This window comes from Mus musculus, chromosome 11, assembly GCF_000001635.26.
Source record: "Mus musculus strain C57BL/6J chromosome 11, GRCm38.p6 C57BL/6J".
Taxonomy (NCBI): Eukaryota; Metazoa; Chordata; class Mammalia; order Rodentia; family Muridae; genus Mus; species Mus musculus.
Window position 1 is genome coordinate 88,921,607 of NC_000077.6, and position 18,187 is coordinate 88,939,793.

Below are 18,187 nucleotides of genomic sequence, written 5' to 3' on the forward strand. Positions count from 1 at the left end.
ATTAAAGGCATGTGCCATCACACCCGGAGTACTTTTATTTTTTTGAACATGAAACAGAGCCCAGGGTCTTACTAATGTCAAACTCACCCTTGTATGCTAAAGGACATCTCCAGGAAACACACTTTCAATAGAAAAGACCTCCAACGTGTCTTTCAGTGCTTTCTGTGACTCCCCAGAGAGAGTAAGATGACTCAAGAAGGGTTACAAGCTTACCCTTATGGGTTTTCTTTTTTCCCTCCATTCTTCCTTCCTTCCAGCAAAGTAGAGTTTAAAGGTTTGGTTTTATGTTTTCTTTTTCTTTTTTCTTTTTTGGTTTTTCGATACAGGGTTTCTCTGTGTAGTCCTGGCTGTCCTGGAACTCACTTTGTAGACCAGGCTGGCCTCGAACTCAGAAATCTACCTGCCTCTGCCTCCCGAGTGCTGGGATTAAAGGCGTGCGCCACCACGCCCGGCCGGTTTTCTGTTTTCTTAATTTCTTAAAAGACTTATTTTAGGGGTTGGAGAGATGGCTCAGCGGTTAAGAGCACTGATGGTTCTTCCAGAGGCTCTGAGTTCAATTCCCAGCAACCACATGGTGGCTCAAAACCACCTGTAATGGGATCTGATGCCCTCTTCACAACAGTGTTTCTGAAGGGAGCAACAGTGTACTCATATACATAAAATAAATAAATCTTAAAAAAAAAAAAGACTTTTTTTTAGCTGGTGATGGCTCATCCCTTTAATCCCAGCACTTGGGAGGCAGAGGCAGGTAGGACACTATGAGTTCAAGGCCAGCCTGGTCTACAGCTAGTTCTAGTCAGTACAGCCAGGGCTATGGAGGGGAGGGGGAGGGGGAGGGGGAGGGGAGGGTAAGGGTGAGGGTGAGGGTGAGGGTGAGGGTGAGGGTGAGGGGAGGGGGGGGGAGGGGAGGGGGGGGGAGGGGAGGGGGGGAGGGGAGGGGAGGGGAGGGGAGGGGAGGGGAGGGGAAGGGGAGGGGAGGGGAGGGGAGGGGAGGGGAGGGGAGGGGAGGGGAGGGGAGGGGAGGGGAGGGGAGGGGAGGGGAGGGGAGGGGAGGGGAGGGAAGGGAAGGGAAGGGAAGGGAAGGGAAGAGAAGAGAAGAGAAGAGAAGAGAAGAGAAGAGAAGAGAAGAGAAGGGAAAGGAAAGGAAGAGAAGGGAAGGGAAGAGAAGAGAAGAGAAGAGAAGAGAAGAGAAGAGAAAGGAAAGGAAGAGAAGGGAAGGGAAGAGAAGAGAAGAGAAGAGAAGAGAAGAGAAGAGAAGAGAAGAGAAGAGAAAGGAAAGGAAGAGAAGAGAAAAGAAGGGCTGGTGAGATGGCTCGGCGGTTAAGAGCACTGACTGCTCTTCCATAAGGGTCCCGAGTTCAAATCCCAGCAACCACATGGTGGCTCGCAACCACCCGTAATAAGATCTGATGCCCTCTTCTAGTGCATCTGAAGACAGCTACAGTATACTTATTTATAATAATAAATAAATTGAAAAAAGAAAAGAAAAGGTAGAGAGGGTAGAAGGGTAGAGATTTTGAGATACGGTTTCTCTGTGTAGCCCTGGCTGCTCTGGAACTTGCCTGCCTCTGCCTCCCAAGGATTAAAGGAGTGCTCCAACACCTTATTTTATTCTAACATCTTATCTAATTTTTAATCACATGAATATGTATATGGCCACATGTGTGGGGGCACCTAGAGACCAGGGATGGTGGATCCCCTGCTCTGGAGCAGATGTTACAGGAAGCTGTGAACGGTCCTACTAAAGATGCTGGGAATTGAACTCTGGTCCTTCTAGAAGAGTGATACATGTTTTTAACTGCTGAGCCCTCTCTCCAGCCTAAAGAGATTTTTTTTTCCTTAAAACAAAACAAAACATATTTTTAAGCATAGGATAGGCCCTTGGGGAAAGAATAAGACACAGCAAAGGCCTAACTAAGTGTGGGATTCTCAGGAGCTGCCTCTTTCCTTAACAACAAATGCATCGCAAACATAGCACAGGCTTCTAATGAACAAAGGGGCACAAGAGACAGAAGAGTGACCCCAGGGGAGATGAGTCTTATCCAGTGAGCTTAGATAATGCTGCTGTAATCTGTGAGGAAACCTTCCCCTTCTGCATGCAGAGCTGGGGTTTGCTCTCTGAGGGTGTACCGGAAGCTACCGGATCACCTATTCACACCTCAAGCTGTGGTTTGAACATTAAGCCCGGAGGAGCTTATGATCTTAATTATAAGGAAATGTGGAAATCTTTTGACTAAACAGCCATCCTTCCACGAGTTTACCTGAAGGAAACGGAGTGTGCATAAACTATTAACTAGTTGAATGGCTCATCAGAGGGCTGTCTTCGACAGGAAGAACTGGAAACATTCAGGACCAATTGGGAATTCGGTAACTAAACATTGGGGCGATCACAGAACAGAATTTTCAGCCGTCATTAAAAATATCACAACACATTTATTGATGGGAAAAGAAGTGCGGGTCATGTCGACATGGGAACGAAGCAGACAGCAAAATAGCGTACAATATGGATTTCATTTTTGTAAAAATATATATGTAGCAAATAAAAGACCCGTAGTCAGAGACACCTAGTTGGCAGCTCAGTGGGTGTTTAAGTATTTTCTTTGTCTCTCCCACTGCTTTTGTCTATAAATCATGTGGTTTGCTTTTGCTCTTTTTTGGGGGTGGGGGTGGGGGACAGGGACTCTCCCTGTTTGGCATAGGCTGCTTTTGAACTTTCGATGTAGCTGCGGATGCGTTTGAACCTCTCATCCATCCTCTTGCTTCTTCTACCTCTCAAGTGCTTGGATTTACATGTGCTATCAACTGCTTTTGTAGTAAGAGACCAATCGATTGCAACCCTTCACTTTGATTAAATGAGTCTGGTTTTAAATACTCTTTGGGAAGCAGAACTGATTTCTAAGTAGACACAGAAGGCCACAGTCTTTCGGTACGGGAGAGAGCAGGTGCTCCCAGAGTCATATCCCATGGCAGAGCAGGGGAGAAGAGCACCAGGGATAGACATTAGCACCTGCATCCTGGGCTCTGCTCTTAGCGCCTCCAGGGCCAGCCAGCTCAGCTACTCCTGCTTGGTCACCAGCTTCATCATCTTCAGGGCCATCTCCCCTTGGTCAGAAGGAACCTGGAAGCAAGAAGCATTGAATTAGTGTTCCTGATGTAAGGACTGGGTCAAGGTCAAGGGTGACTGATACGATCCTTCCAGGGCGAGATCTAGAAAGACTGGCGACAGCTCACTGTAAAGAAAAGACCTCCTCCACACTGGACCAAAGTTCTGGGTCCCCAGTGTGTTGGGGCCTGAAGAAGTTGGCACTTAGAGAAGTCTTCTATTCTACTTGGGGATAATCTGTTGATTTCTCTGCGCAGAGCCCAGGTATTGGGACCCAGCCTATTTAAGAAAGACGACGGTGCAGAAAGAAGAGCTGAGGACGTAGCTCAGGCTGGTAAAGCCACTGCCTGGCATACGTAAGTCCTGCGTTCCATATCCGGTACCACTTGAAACAGGGTGAGACTGCACATGCCTGTTAGTCCAGCACTCAAGAGTGGAGGTAGGAGGATCATAAATTTAAGACCAGCCTTGGCTATATAGAAAGTCAGAAGCCAGCTTAAGCTAAATTATTAGACCCTGCCTCAAAACAAAACAAAAATAACCAACAAAATCAATATGTTTTAAAAAATTGGGGGGTGGGGCTTGAGAGAGGTGAAGGCACCCCACTCACAGATCCATATAACAAAAGCCACCTTAACCTTGGCCTCCACTGCTTCATGTGCCTGTCCTTCAAAGGGCAGGTGATCCTCCCCTTTTCTGAGTCTCCGATCTGAGGCTGGCCTCCAATTCACTCTGTAGCTGAGGACCCTCAAGCAGGATGTGGCAGTGTTGCCTGTAATCCCAGCACTCGGGAGGCAGAGACATGAGATCTAGATCATCATCATCCTCCCTACATGGGACATTTCTGACTAGCCTGGGCTAAACCAGACTGTCTCAAAAAACAAACAAACAAACAAACAAACAAACAAACAAACTTGGGAGGCAGAGGCAGGCAGATTTCTGAGTTCAAGGCCAGCCTGGTCTACAAAGTGAGTTCCAGGACAGCCAGGGCTACACAGAGAAACCCTGTCTCGAAAAACCAAAAACCAAACAAACAAACAAAACAATCTATTTGAGTTGTTGACTTTGACTTTAGTGAGAAAGTGCCATACGGTGCTGGGGAGATGCCCCGTCCAGAACTGTCATAAAAAGGCCGGGTGTGCCAGGTGATGCACGCTTGTGAGTCCAGCACTAGGGAGGCAAAGGCAGGTGGAACTCTGTGAGTTTGAGGCCAGCCTGCTCTACAGAACAAGGTTAAGACAGCCAGGGCTACACAGGAAAAAAAGAAAGAAAGAAAGAAAGAAAGAAAGAAAGAGAGAGAGAGAGAGAGGGAGAGAGAGAGAGAGAGAGAGAGAGAGAAAGAAGAAAGAAAGAAAAAGGAAGAGAGAGAGAGAGAGAGAGAGAATATGCTGGTGTGGTAGCTTGTATTTTGGATCCTAGCACTTGGGGGCCAAGAAGAGGATCCCTGGGGCTCGTTAGACAGCCAGCCTTGCCTAACTGATAAGCTCTAGGGCCAAGAAGAGCTTGTGTCTCAAAAGAGGCTGACAGCATTCCTGAGGATAATGTTACAGTTTATCCTCTGGCCTCTACACACCCCTATGTGTATACATACACATGTACCCTCCTCAATATGTGCACCTACACATGTGTAGGTGCACACACGAACACACATTAAAAACTGGCTGGATGTAGTGGCTCACAATTTTAATCCCAGGAATCAGGCAGCAGAGGCAGAAAGATCTCCGAGTCTGAGGACAGCCTAGTCTACATGGGTTTCAGGCTAGCCAGGGCTACATAGTGAGACACTGTCTCAAAACAAAACAAAACAAGACAACAAACAACAAAACAAAAACAAAAGCCAAGGAATGTAGGAGGTAATTTCCAATCATTTTTTAAATGACCCTAGTTCCTTCTACTACTTTCCATTTCACTTATATTTTTGGTTGTGAGCCTGGCCTTTAACGGCTGAGCCATCTCTCCAGCTACTTTCCACTTCTCATTCCTGAGAAGTAGCATTCTCAGCAGCGATAGGCAGCTGCGGTCAAGCCTGACCAGCCAAGTCCATCCTCTGGACCCACGAGGCTGAAGGAGAGAAGTGAGTGACCTGCTCTGAGTTTATCTTTTCACCTCCCACATGGTCATCACAGCCCTGACCTCTGCAAAAGTAAATGGAAGAAAAAAAAAAACTTTAAAGTCAAAGTAACAGGGCTACAGAGGTAGCTCAGCGGTTAAGAGCACTTAGCTGCTCTTCCAGAGGTCCTGAGTTTAAGTCCCAGCAACCATGTGGCTGTTCACAGCTCTTACTCCAGTCCCAGGTCTGACACCCTCATACAGACCTACATGCAAGCAAAACACCAACGCACAGAAAATATAAAAATTTACTTTAGTCTCTAATAAAGAGTAAAATTACTTGTATACCAAAAAATTGCCTTTAAATAAATTTATTACTCACTATTAGTAAATGTGTTTGATTTCTAATCCTATCTTCTATTTCTATATACTTGGGTTCTGTTGAGACCTGTAGTTTCATGGGATCAGCCCCGCCATGTACCCACTCTATGCTTCAGGTACCTAAACAGTAGTATTTATGGTTAGTGCTTAGGAGCCATACAGGTGTTTGGTTAATGAGGGTTTGGGGCCCTTCAGCCTTTTTCTGTTCCCAATTCCTTCATCATATGGGAGTCTGTTGTTGTGGGAGTCGGGGCAACTTGGGGTTAAGGCAGGTAATCTCTCTCAACTCAAAGAAAGCTATGTAACCAACACACCGCCTTAGAAGAAAATCGTACATTCCCACCCTGGAATGCAAGGAAGAGGTCCCTCTTTGTGCTTGAAGCTTCTTCCAAACACGTCCCTGGGCCACCACTGCTTGGATACGCTCTCCCACCTTGTGCCCTGCTGTTGTCTAGACTTCACAAAGCAGCCAGCATTTCTGTCTTGTTTGAGCTGGGGTCTTACTGTAGCCCAGGCTGGCTTGGAGTTTACTATGTAGCCAAGGTCAGACTTGAATTCCTGATCCTCCCCGCGGTCTCCTGAGGGCTGGGATTATGACCGGGTAACACTGCCCTCCTCTCTCGTTTTAACCTTTACACAGGCAAGGAAGGCAATTCTCGCTTCTCCTTCCAGGGCAAATTCATTGAAAACAAAGAAGGGAGAGTCCAGCGCATCTGGCCGAGGGAGGATTTAACTTGAAGATGACTTTATGTTAAGTCTCAAAGGAGCACCAACACAGGCTGAGAAACCTTTAAAGGAAGCACGTGACACCGGAGTGTCAGAAGCTGGACCCAAGAAGACTGTCACTCACCCTCATGGGACGAAGGTAATTTTACTCAATGTTTTTAAGCACACTGTGGCCGGACTATGTCAGACGACAAGAGATCTAGCAAGAAATTTTCTCCTTGCAGTCACGGGAATGTTAAAAAAGTTTTGGATTTTGGACTTTTGGATCAGCAACGCTCAATCCTGTAGTAGAATCTCGTTAAAAAACTCAAAGCGTAGACTTGGGCAGTGGTTCTCAACCTTACTAATGCTGTGACCCTTTAATACAGCTCCTCTGTTGGGGTGATCCCCAACCATAAAATTATTTTATTGCTACTTCTGTAATTTTGCTGCTGTTATGAATTGTAATATAAATATCTGATATGCAGAATATCTGTTATTCGCCCCCTAAAAGGGTCTCGACTCTCAGGTTGAGAACTGCTGGGCTAGGGGGTGGTGAGTTAGTTGGAGTACCTGAGTTTAGATCCCTAGCACCTGTAACAAGCCAGTCATGGCAGTTCACACCTGTAATCTCAGCACTGGGCAAACAGAGACAGGCAGATCCCAGCTCATTGGCCGCCAGCCTAGCTCAACTGGTGAGCTCCAAATTCAGTGAGACCCTGTTTCAAAAACAATTAAGGTTGATGGAGATGGTGCAGTGGTTAAGAGCACTAGCTGCGATTCCAGAAGACCCAGTTCTATTCCCAGCACCGCATGGCAGCTCACAACTGTCTGTAACTTCAGTTGCAGGGGATCCGACATCCTCACACAAGCATACATACAGATATACAGGCCAAAAAAAGACTGATACACAACCAACAAACAAATCTTTAAAATAAATAAAAATCAAGCCAGGTGTGGCAACATGTGCCCTTAATCCCAGCAGAGGCAGGCAGAGGGATCTTTGTGATCTACGTCAGGTTATGCCTGACATATATGTTCCAGGCTGGCCAAGGCTAGGTGGTGAAACCCTGTCTACAAAAAAAACCAGACGAGGTGGCGAAGTGATGGAGGAAGACCACACACACCCTCATCAACCCCAGGCCTCCTCTACATGTATGGAAGAATGCAAGACAGACAGACAGACAGACAGAGAGTCTAAATACTCCCAGGCTTGAAGCTCTTCTATGAAAGCCAATCCAGGCAGTGGACATGTACGTGGCACTGTGGCTTCCCACACAGCATCATGCTTAAATCTACAATAGTGGGCAGATCACTCACCATGTGACCGGCCTTTAGGATCCAGTAGAAGGCTAGGTTCTCATAGGACTTGACGAACGCAGCTGTTTCTGAAGACTTAGGATCGGTGTACAGGGCCTTCCATTTTAGCTGATTGAATTTGGACAGCTGTGGCCACTTGAGCTTCTGAACCCAGGACTCCTGACCTAATGAGCGGGCCCAAGGACCAGGATCAGTATTAAGGGCTTGGTGGCGGACAGAGGGGCAAGAAAAATCTAGTTTTTAAAACAGTGCTTCCCAACTGTCGTGTGCAGTGTGCACCACGTTCAGTGGGATCTTGCCACAAGCAGTTCTTGGTGGGACCTGGGCGCACACACACACAAAGCTTTTAAAACACACACACACACACACACACACACACACACACACACACACACACACACTCAGCTTTTAAATGTCTTAGCCACCCTCCCTTTTTTTAAAGTGTCCCTGGCTACACACACACACACACACACACACAGCTGTGAGACTGGATACACACACACACACACACAGCTTTTAAATGTCTTAGCCGCCCTCCCTTTTTTTAAAGTGTCCCTGGCTGGCCTTGAACTCACTCTGTTGCTCTGTGATTGTAATTATACTGTCTCAGCTTCAGTAGCTATAATCACAGGCATGGGATACTGCCTGAGAGCCTACAGAGCTCCTCAGGCCCAATTCTCCTTGGGGCCTTGGAAACCGAGCTGTAGAAGTTAGTGTGTTAACATCTTCTATAATACCACAAAAATAAATGTTTCCACAATTAAGTAGTATATCTGCCCAAGGAGCCAGGAAGACTTTGGCAGGAGGTGGGTAGCTATTTATTCTTTTCTTTAACATATCCAGGTACCCGAGAATTGGAAAGACCCAGAGTTCTCTCATGCATCACAGCTCAAGAGTCCAAGTCAGGAGTGGATGCATGTGACAGGAAATGGTATTCCTCCAGGCACGAATTCCACCAATCCCAAGGCCTATGCATCCTGGGCCATTTCCTTTTGGCTTGTCCCCTGATTGCTACCGTGTGTCCCCCAGAGTTTGGTTCCTACCTATGGTGTCCACAATGAGATCCAGCTGTCCGTTGTACACGGTCACATTGACCCCAGCTGCCAGCAACTTATCCACAACGTCGATGGCAGGCTTCATGAAGTCCCCTTCCATGCTTAGGAAGACATAAGATGCCTGGGCTACAGAAGGTGAAGGAGAAAGAGGTAACACGTTGGAATTAAGAAATCTCTTTCTGCCCAAGCATTCTAAACTATGGTTCCTAAAAGTCCCTAGGTGTCAGGGGTGTGTGTGTGTGTGTGTGTGTATGTGTGTGTGTGTATGTGTGAGTTCTATGGCTTTGAACTGATTCAACCTCCAAATTCTGGAATCTGTATGTCCAAACCCTGAAGGTTCTTGTCCCCGATTGTTTTTTTATCAATCAATAAAGAACCAACAGCTACTGGCCACTTCCTAAATTGGGCCTGGGGTAGCAGGGGAAGGTTTAGGAGCCAGGAATACTGGAGGGAAATCTATGCTAGCTGGTCAGAGGAGTAGAACTGCCCAGCCTTTGAGCAAGTCAAGGCACATTAATATTGACTGGCTGGTGATCACGCATGAGTCTTTTATTTGAGAATCCAAATAGCTCTTGGGCAGGTACGCACATTCAACCAGCCAGGAGCCAAACAGGTGTAGCTAAACTCACCCCTACACCTAGGAAGCAATGCTGAGTGACAGGTGCTCCACAGAGGGACCAACTGGCCAGCAAGAAGGAAATAAAAATAGTGCACACTGTCCCTTTGCTTGGGAGCGCGTGCTGATGGTACGTGCCATGTGCAACGAGGAGCTAAAATCTGCAGAAGGAAACAGAGAGGCAGAGGCCCAGAAAGCTTTCAGCTGTTCCACTCGGAAATAAACTGCTTTGCACCAGAGTGCTAAGTGGTACCAAGGCCAGAAAACAAAACAAAACAACCCAGCAAGTATCTGGGATACACCATTGGGGAGGTGGCCAAGCCACCAGTTGGAAGAGTAGATTACGGGTTACCCCCCAGTAATTGTCAAAGCCAAGTAAAAATAACCATAGTTTGAGTCTCATTGATTTGTATGCTAGTCAGGGATATGCTTAAAGTATTGTAGACATTTTAAATCCTAATGTGGGGCTTTCTATCCCGTCTGTGACCATTTAGTTCCTGGATAAAAGACGCATATAGCTGGGCAGTGATGGCGCACACCTTTGATCCTAGCACTTGAGAGGCAAAGGCAGGCAGGTTTCTGAGTTTGAGGCCAGCCTGGTCTACAGAGTGAGTACCAGGACAGCCAGGGCTACACAGAGAAACTCTGTCTTGAAAAACAAAACAAAACAAAACAAAACAAGACACACACAACCTTTATATTTATAATAAGCCTCAATTAGCACAAGAGCTGGTCAAATATCTACCCTCTATGTTATTAGAATCTACTTCCCTATCGATAACCCCAAGTTATTTGTTACTATGTTTCATTGGGGCTGCTCTCCCTCAGGGCCACATTTTCATGACTCATTTAACCCATGGTGGCTTTTCCTCCACTTCTTTTACCTTTTGTGGTCTCCTTCAAATCCCCAGGCCCTGGAACCCTAAATCCCACCTACATCTCTTCTGCCCAGCTATTTATTGGCTGTCAACATCTTTATTTACCAATCAGAAATACCGTGGGGGCAAGGTCACATAGCATTAGGTCACCTAGGTCTACTTGCAAACTCTCTTCTCTCTGGCATCAGTACTAGCATTAGCATATAAACAGCATCAGGCCAGCCCACTACAATGCAGATTGTGATAGAGTAACCCACGACCCCCTAACGAAGTCAAGACAGAGGTCAAAACAAAGCCCTCAGCAGCTACACGGAAGAAAGGGGACTCCTTGACCCGGTAGTCCTGGGGTATCTTGGATGTAAACCAAACAAATGCTACCCTGCTTGTTCAAAGATCCCCAAGGGACTAAGTAGGAACTTATCCAAGGTTTCTGCTGGATTTGGCCTCCAAAGACCCAAGTATTTCCACATGGTGACCTTCAGAGCAAAACACACATGGCAAACCCTATCTAGCACCTTACATGTAACCATTTTTTTAGATCATAATTTTAAAACTTCTGTTTATTTACTGATAGGTGGGCAGGGGACAGATGCACGCCGTGGTGCACGCTGTGGCGCATGCATAGAGGCCAGAGGATGGATAACTTCAGAGAGTCAGTTCTCTCCTTCCAGCACGTGAGTCCCGGAGACTGAGCTTAGCTCATCAGGCCTGATGGCGAGCACCCTCAACCACTGGGCCCCATTGGGCCTCTCCCCGGCCCTTTATTATTATTTATTTATTTATTTTTGGTTTTTCGAGACAGGGTTTCTCTGTGTAGCCCTGGCTGTCCTGGACAACTCACTTTGTAGACCAGGCTGGCCTCGAACTCAGAAATTCACCTGCCTCTGCCTCCCAAGTGCTGGGGATTAAAGGCGTGCGCCACCATGCCCAGATTTTTTTTTTTTTTTTAAGAGACACTTTTTGCTAAATTGCCCAGACTGGCCTCAAACTTGTGACGCTCCTATCAGCCTCCTTGGTTCTGGGATTTCCAGCCATGTACTACCATGCCCTACTCTTTTGTTTAGTTTTTCTTTTCTTTTCTTTTTTTTTTATAAAGGGGATTTATTTATTTATTTATTTATTTATTTATTAATTATATGTAAGTACACTGTAGCTGTCTTCAGACACAGAAGAGGGCGTCAGATCTTGTTACTGATGGTTGTGAGCCACCATGTGGTTGCTGGGATTTGAACTCTAGACCTTCGGAAGAGCAGTCGGGTGCTCTTACCCACTGAGCCATCTCACCAGCCCTTGTTTAGTTTTTCGAGACAGGGTTTCTGTGTAGCCCTGGCTGTCCTGGAACTCACTTTGTAGACCAGGCTGGCCTTGAACTCAGAAATCCACCTGCCTCTGCCTCCCAAGTGCTGGGATTAAAGGTGAGCACCACCATGCCCAGCTCTACCATGCCCTACTCTTATTTTGTCAATGTGTCACAAAGGTAAGGGGTGTAATAGTCCTTATGCAACCAATCCTACAACCAATCACACGCCACGTCTCCCCCCACCCACTTCTCCGCCAGCTCCTTATTCTAAATCCCTTTTGCCACATCGCTGCCGATTCTACATCTGCGGCAGGTGGTTAAGATCATTTTACTTATAAACCGAGGAAACCCAGCCTGCAGATTAAGGGCTCCGAATCTGCACACATCCCCCTCCCTCCCCCTACAAACGGCACCTGATTAGGGCGCTTTCGTACCTCCCCAGGAGATATCCTCAGGGATAATTTTGAGCTTCTTTTTGATGGGGCCGTTCATGAGTTGACTTAAGGCGTCTCCTTGCAGGTGTCTCACATGGCGCTGACAGAGACGAACTAAAAGCAAACTGGTATACAGTGAGTCAAAGGGCTAGATCAGAACTCCACAGAGATGGCCCCCAAACTGCTGGGGGAGACAGCACAGTGGAGAGAGGCTTTTTCCTGGAAAAGGAGGAAGTGTCACATTGATCCAGGTAGAGGAGGGAGGAAGCCAGAAGCGGGTTGAAAGGAGATCTGTTAGTATTGATAACTGCATTCTGTGAACTTTAGGGCCACTGGGATGACCCAGAACATGGTCAGCTGAAAAGAGGAAGCCAGAGGCAGGTTTAGCAGGTCTTGTGTGTTTTTTACTTACTCGGGGAGGGTTTCAGGCATTTTACAATCAAAGCCAAGCTGAGTCAGCTGAGAGACCACTACCATCAGCCCTGCAGGGACCTGACACTGCACTTCAGTGAACAGAAAGTGCTTCATGCAGCTCCATGGCCGAGCAGGTGCTCAGCGTGCACTAGGTCCTGGGTATCATTCCAAGGCCCCTCTCACCAAAAGGCATCAGTGATTTTGGCTGAGACCAAGTGTTTACGTATGCTAAACAACAACAACAACAAAAAAAAAAACAGACAAAGGGCCAGGTAGTGGTCGTGGATCACACCTTTAATCCTAGAGCAGAGGCAGGCGGATTTCTGTGAGTTTGAGGCCAACCTGATCTACAGAGCCAGTTCCAGGACAGAAACCAAAAAAAAAAAAAGCAAAAAAAGCAAAAAAAGGCAAAAGCTACTGTAGGTTTCCATTTATAAATAGAATGTTAAGAAAAGCCAAGGGAGAAACAGAAAGAGGGGGAGTGACTGCCTCAGGCTGGGAGTGGGATGGAGCAATAGATGCAAGCAGATGTGTGGGATCTTTTCGGGGTGCCGGGAATATTCTAAAACTGGATGGTGGTGATGACTCTGCAACTCTGTGAATATACTTAAAAGCCACCGCAAGCTACACTGAGAAGAAGATGGGATGCTGGTGATAGGCCAGGCCCTCCTGCACAGAGGCTGGGCTAGGGAGCAACAGCAGCAAGGCCCACTCACCTAAGGGGCTCCGGAGGAACTCGAGGCTCGATTCCATAGCTTTCTCCGGGCTGCTTTTAGTTAAGATGTTATAGAAGTTTACCCCGTCGGTGTTCTGAAATCAAGAACGCATTTGGATGGGTTCTTTCCCCGTCTACCGAAGTTGCAGAACAGATAAGTCTTGGCTTTCCAAGGGCGACCTTGAGCTTATAAATTTACTGCACTAGGAAAGAGCCTCTCTGAAGGCTTAGACAACAGCTGTGGCCTCCCCTGCGCCTGCAGCACACAGCTCACGGGAACCCTGGCACCACTGGAACCCAAGAGCCTGTGTGTCAATGTACAGCGACCCTGGAGTGACGGAGGGTGCTCTGGCCATCCTAATCCTTCCTTCCATTTCAAGGAAGAAGGTTACTTGACAAGGATCTAGGTGAGAAAATACATTGTCTTTGAAATACACATCCCCTCGAACAAGGCAGTCTCTCATCTCTGGTGTTTTGAGAAGTTATCTCTTGGGCGGGTGGGCTGCAAACATGCTATCTAGCAGAGATAACTGGAACTCCTGATCCTGCAGCCTCTTCTTTTTTTAAAGATTTATTTATCACTATATCTAAGTTAACTACACTGTAGCTGGCTTCAGATGCCCAGCAGAGGACGTCAGTTCTCATTACAGATAGTTGTGAGCCACCACGTGATTGCTGGGATTTGAACTCAGGACCTTTGGAAGAGCAGTCAGTGCTCTTACCCACTGAGCCATCTCTCCAGCCCCTGCAGCTTCTTTTAAGGGCTAGGTTACAGATGTACGTTACCCTGCTAAGCCGCTGAGCCGTATTTATCTGTCTGTTGGATTTTTGTTGTTGTTCTGTTTTTGAATCAGAGTCTCACATAGCCTAAGCTGATCTTAAACTTACCATGTAGGTAAAGTGACCCTTGAACTTCTGGTCCTCCTGACTCTACCTCCTAGGTGCTGGGAGATGACACTCACACACTACTATGCTGGACTACCAGTCTTTCTTGTAGAATCCAAACATTCAATCAGGGACAAGTAGGTCCCACAAGCCTCGGGGGCTTGGTGACCCTACTAAAGGCCACTATGTCATTGCTGAAACCTTATAGGTTTGTCCATTCAGCATATAAGCAGTTCTAAATCTGTGGGAGAGTCAGGACAGGGCCAATCCTCACAACATCAACCACGGGTCCCATTTGCCCACCCTGGCCTCCCACCCCGGGGAAAAGCCATGTCCCCACAGCCCCACTTCAGCCCCCTACCTTTTCAATGATCATTTCTGCTTTCCCCCACAGCTGAGTGGCCTCCTTGTAGAAGCCCTTGTTTACAGCATCAAGGACTTGCTCTGCAATGTCGGACACCTCGGCCAAGCCTTGATTATCAAGGAGAGACTGGAAGATAAACAGAGGTCAAAAAGCCCACTTGATTAGGGAGTGAGGATCTGGTACCACTGTAGCTGGTGAGGAGAGAGAGAGAGCAAGAGATGGAAAAATGGGAGCTTACCTAAGAAGAGTGTTGTCAGAAGTCTCAGAGAGGGGCTGGGATTGAACCCAGGACCTTGTGCATTAGAGATAGTGTTCTACCACCACGTTATAGCCCTAGCCCTAACTCACATGCTTATTGACGGGAGAAGCAGAGCACACCCTTAAATGAATCAAGTGAGCAGGCCCATGAAGGTTTACCACAACCTTTCAGCTTTGGGGGAGGGGTACTCAAAAGGTATCAGAATTCAAGATTGTGTATTGGGCTGGAGTGGAGACAGAGGCAGGTGGATCTCTGTGAGTTTTAGGTCATCCTGGTCTACACAGGTTAGGGGGCTGGGGCTGTAGCTCAATTGATAAGAGTAGACAAGAAGCTACAGGCCATTTGAGATTCTGCCTCAAGACGGAAGGAGCACATGACATAAGCTCAGCTGGCAGTGCTTGCTTTGCATGTGTGAGGATTTGATTCGCCACCGCCACCGCTGCCGCCACCACCGCCGCCACCACCACCACCACCACCACCACCACCACCGCCACCACCGCCGCCACCGCCGCCACCGCCGCCGCCGCCGCCGCCGCCACCACCGCCACCACCACCACCACCACCACCACACACACAACACACAATTTTTCAAAAGAAATCCCTGGGGCATCAGAGAGGCCCCACTCTGGGTGTGCCTATGGACAACCATCGACCAGGGTCTCAGACTGAATAGAAAGGGGAAAGGAATGTCCAGTGAGGGCCATCATTCCTCTCTCTGCTCCCCGCTCCACCCAGACACAAGCAAGCAGCCTCCCATCCCTGCTGCCACAGACCACACCCTCTCAAACTATAAGCCAAACAAATCCTTCTGCCCTTCAGTGGCTGTCAGCTCACAGCAATAGTAAGTAATACACTCTCTCCGGAGACCTGAGAAGTCAGCAGGGCTGTTTCCCAGGGAGACTGCAGAGGGCAGGACCCAGGCTACTTACCATACTATACAGGTAAGGTCCCCAGGACAGCACTGAATCTAAAGAAAACCAGATGGATACAAATTAGCTATGTCTTTCCAAAAGACTACCCCACAATGGCTTCCCTTCTAAGCACAAAGGGGCAGGAGCAAGAAACCCAGTGACTTTGAGGGGAAACACTCCAGAGAACCCTAGTGTCCAAGCAGGAATGGCTGACATCTCAGGGGTTGGAAGATGTTCTTCCTGCCAATTCTAATGTCCAGTGGCACGTTGACCTGATTCGATTCTGCCTAGCAGGGCGTCCTGGGCAGAGATCCACCTGACACACCACAGAGCCATCCGGTGAGGCTTGATTGTCTCTGCAGCCTTCTAGGTTCCTGACAGCATCAAAAATTTCCCCACCCTCACTGCCTCTGCAATCTATTTGCTCCTCCAGGGCGGAGGCACTTGCGTCTTCCACCATACATGCTGTAGAAAAACTAACATGACTCTAACTCCTGTGCCTGAGGCTACCCACCAATCAGCTCATTTGTACTCTGCAAACTCTATACACTGGGAAACTACAAAAGGTGCTAAGAGAAACAAACAGCTCCAAGGGATTTGTAAGACAGCCAGGCGTAGCAGTGCAGGCCTTTAATCCCAGTACCTCGGAGGCAGAGGAAGGTGGGTCTGAGTCTGAGGCCACCCTGGTCTATAGAGTGAATTCCAGGATGGCCAAGGCCACACAGAAAAACAGTTAAAAAAAAAAAAGGCACACACAAAGAAAGGGGGGCAGGGAGAGGGGATTACCTTCTGGGAACACAGTAAGCTGTGAACTGCTGGGACAAGTCTACAGCTACTGGTACCACATATCCACTAGATACAAGCTACTGAAGTGTGCCAACAAAGTATCAAGGACCTATCAAGTGTCACTCTGCTGCTTAGAACCCTCCAACAAGGAGCCCCAGGAGCCATTTAGTCCCCAAAAGAATGTCTGAAGACATTTCTTGTTGTCACATTGAGTGATCCTACTGGCATCTCATGACCAGAGGATGGGGACGCTACAGACAAATATCCAAACATGGGGGTTGGTGAGATGACTCAGCAGGTAAGACTGCTTGCCTCACAAGCATGGGGATTGGAATTCAAATTCCCAAACCCACATACAAAGTCTGGCTTGGTTGCATGTGCCTACAATCCCAGCACTGTAAGGGGCAGAGACAGGAACTGTTGGGCTTACTGGCTACCAACATAGTTCCAGGTTTAGGGAGACACCCTATCTTAAGAAATAATGTGGCTGGGCGGTGGTGGCCCACGCCTTTAATCCTAGCACTTTCGAGGCAGAGGCAGGCGGATTTCTGAGTTCAAGGCCAGCCTGGTCTACAGAGTGAGTTCCAGGACAGCCAGAGCTACACAGAGAAACCCTGTCTGGGGGTGGGGGGGAGGAGAAAAAGAAAAAAGTAATAATGTTGCTGGGGCTGGAGAAATGGCTCAGTGATTAGGAGCACTGACTGCTCTTCCGAAGGCCCTGAGTTCAGTTCCCAGCAACCATACAGTGGCTCACAACCACAGCAATGGGATCTGATGCCCCCTTCTGGTGTGTCTGAGGACAGTAATGGTGTACTCACATAAATAAATTTTAAAGAAATCCTTAAATAATAATAATAATAATAATAGTAATAGTAATGTTGTAAGAACTGGAGACATGGCTCGGTAGCTCTTCCAGAGGTCCTGAGTTTAATTCCCAGCAACAATATAATGGCTCACAACCATATATAATGTGATCTGATGCCCTCTTCTGGCATGCAGGTATACATGTAGATAGAACACTTATATACATAAAATAAATAAATAAATCTTTAAAAAGAAAGTAAGTAAGTTGGGTTGGAGAGACAGCTTAGTGGTTAAGAGCACTGGCTGTTCTTCCAGAGGTCCTGAGTTCAAATCCCAACAACCACATATCATAACCATCTATAATGAGATCTGGTGCCCTCTTCTGGCCTGCAGGCATACATGCAGGCAAAATGATGTATACATAATAAATCTTAAAATAAAATAATGTGGGGGCCTGGGGGAATGGTAGCTCAGTAATTAAAAGTTACTTGCTGTTTTTCCAAAGGACCAAGTTTGATTCCCAGCACCCAGATCAGGTGTTCACAACCGCCCGAAACAGAGGACTGAGGCCTTCTTCTGGCCCCAAAGGACATTGTGTGTATGTACATGGTACATAGACATACATGTAGTCAAACACCCAAATATATGAAATGAAAATAAATAAAATCTCAAAAGAATTTCTTTAGAGGCATAAGGTAGATAAAGTGATAGAGGGAGATGTTCTCTTCTGGCTTATGCATGCATGCATGCATGCATGGGCACATGTACCACTTGCACACATGTAATAATACATTTCATGCATCCATCAGGCACGTTTTGCTCCACTGTCCCCAACATATACATGACAAAACCTTTTTAAGTCCTTAGTACTCAGAACAGTTCCCAATAAAACCTACACAACTCTAAATGGCTGTGGTTGCTGCGGTTGAGGGAACCCAAGAGAGTTAACCTGGCCAAGGTGATCAGATCAGTGATGCTTGAAGCCACACCCTGATTATGAGCAAGATAGACTGCTCCTGTCTGTGTTCCCAAAGCATTACAAAAATGCAGACCTCAGAGCTGCAAGGCCTGGTGCCAACCTTGCCTTACAACCACCACCACCACCACCACCACCACCACCACCACTAGCAGCAGCAGCAGCAGCAGCAGCAGCAGGAGGCACAGATGGGAAGCTCACTGCAGATGCTCTTCCAGTATCAGGACACTGC

General features: G+C 47.4%; 1 protein-coding gene and 1 long non-coding RNA gene across 2 annotated transcripts in view; one reads left to right on the top strand and one right to left on the bottom strand.

The window, feature by feature from the left end:
• The window catches only part of Scpep1os (serine carboxypeptidase 1, opposite strand), a 30,134-nt gene extending 15,679 nt beyond the window's left edge, over positions 1 to 14,455 (top strand). Inside the window, exons 3-5 of the long non-coding RNA NR_045955.1 lie at positions 6,206 to 6,398; positions 10,682 to 10,781; positions 14,250 to 14,455. This is a non-coding gene — a long non-coding RNA (serine carboxypeptidase 1, opposite strand). The remainder of the gene's footprint in view (positions 1 to 6,205; positions 6,399 to 10,681; positions 10,782 to 14,249) is intronic.
• The window catches only part of Scpep1 (serine carboxypeptidase 1), a 31,423-nt gene continuing 15,649 nt past the window's right edge, over positions 2,414 to 18,187 (bottom strand). The window contains exons 7-13 of the mRNA NM_029023.3: positions 15,408 to 15,445; positions 14,217 to 14,345; positions 12,972 to 13,065; positions 11,842 to 11,955; positions 8,602 to 8,739; positions 7,559 to 7,722; positions 2,414 to 3,118 (exon numbers count right to left, since the gene is read on the bottom strand). Of these exons, the coding sequence (NP_083299.3) occupies positions 3,056 to 3,118; positions 7,559 to 7,722; positions 8,602 to 8,739; positions 11,842 to 11,955; positions 12,972 to 13,065; positions 14,217 to 14,345; positions 15,408 to 15,445 (740 nt within the window). The 3' untranslated portion in view covers positions 2,414 to 3,055. The remainder of the gene's footprint in view (positions 3,119 to 7,558; positions 7,723 to 8,601; positions 8,740 to 11,841; positions 11,956 to 12,971; positions 13,066 to 14,216; positions 14,346 to 15,407; positions 15,446 to 18,187) is intronic.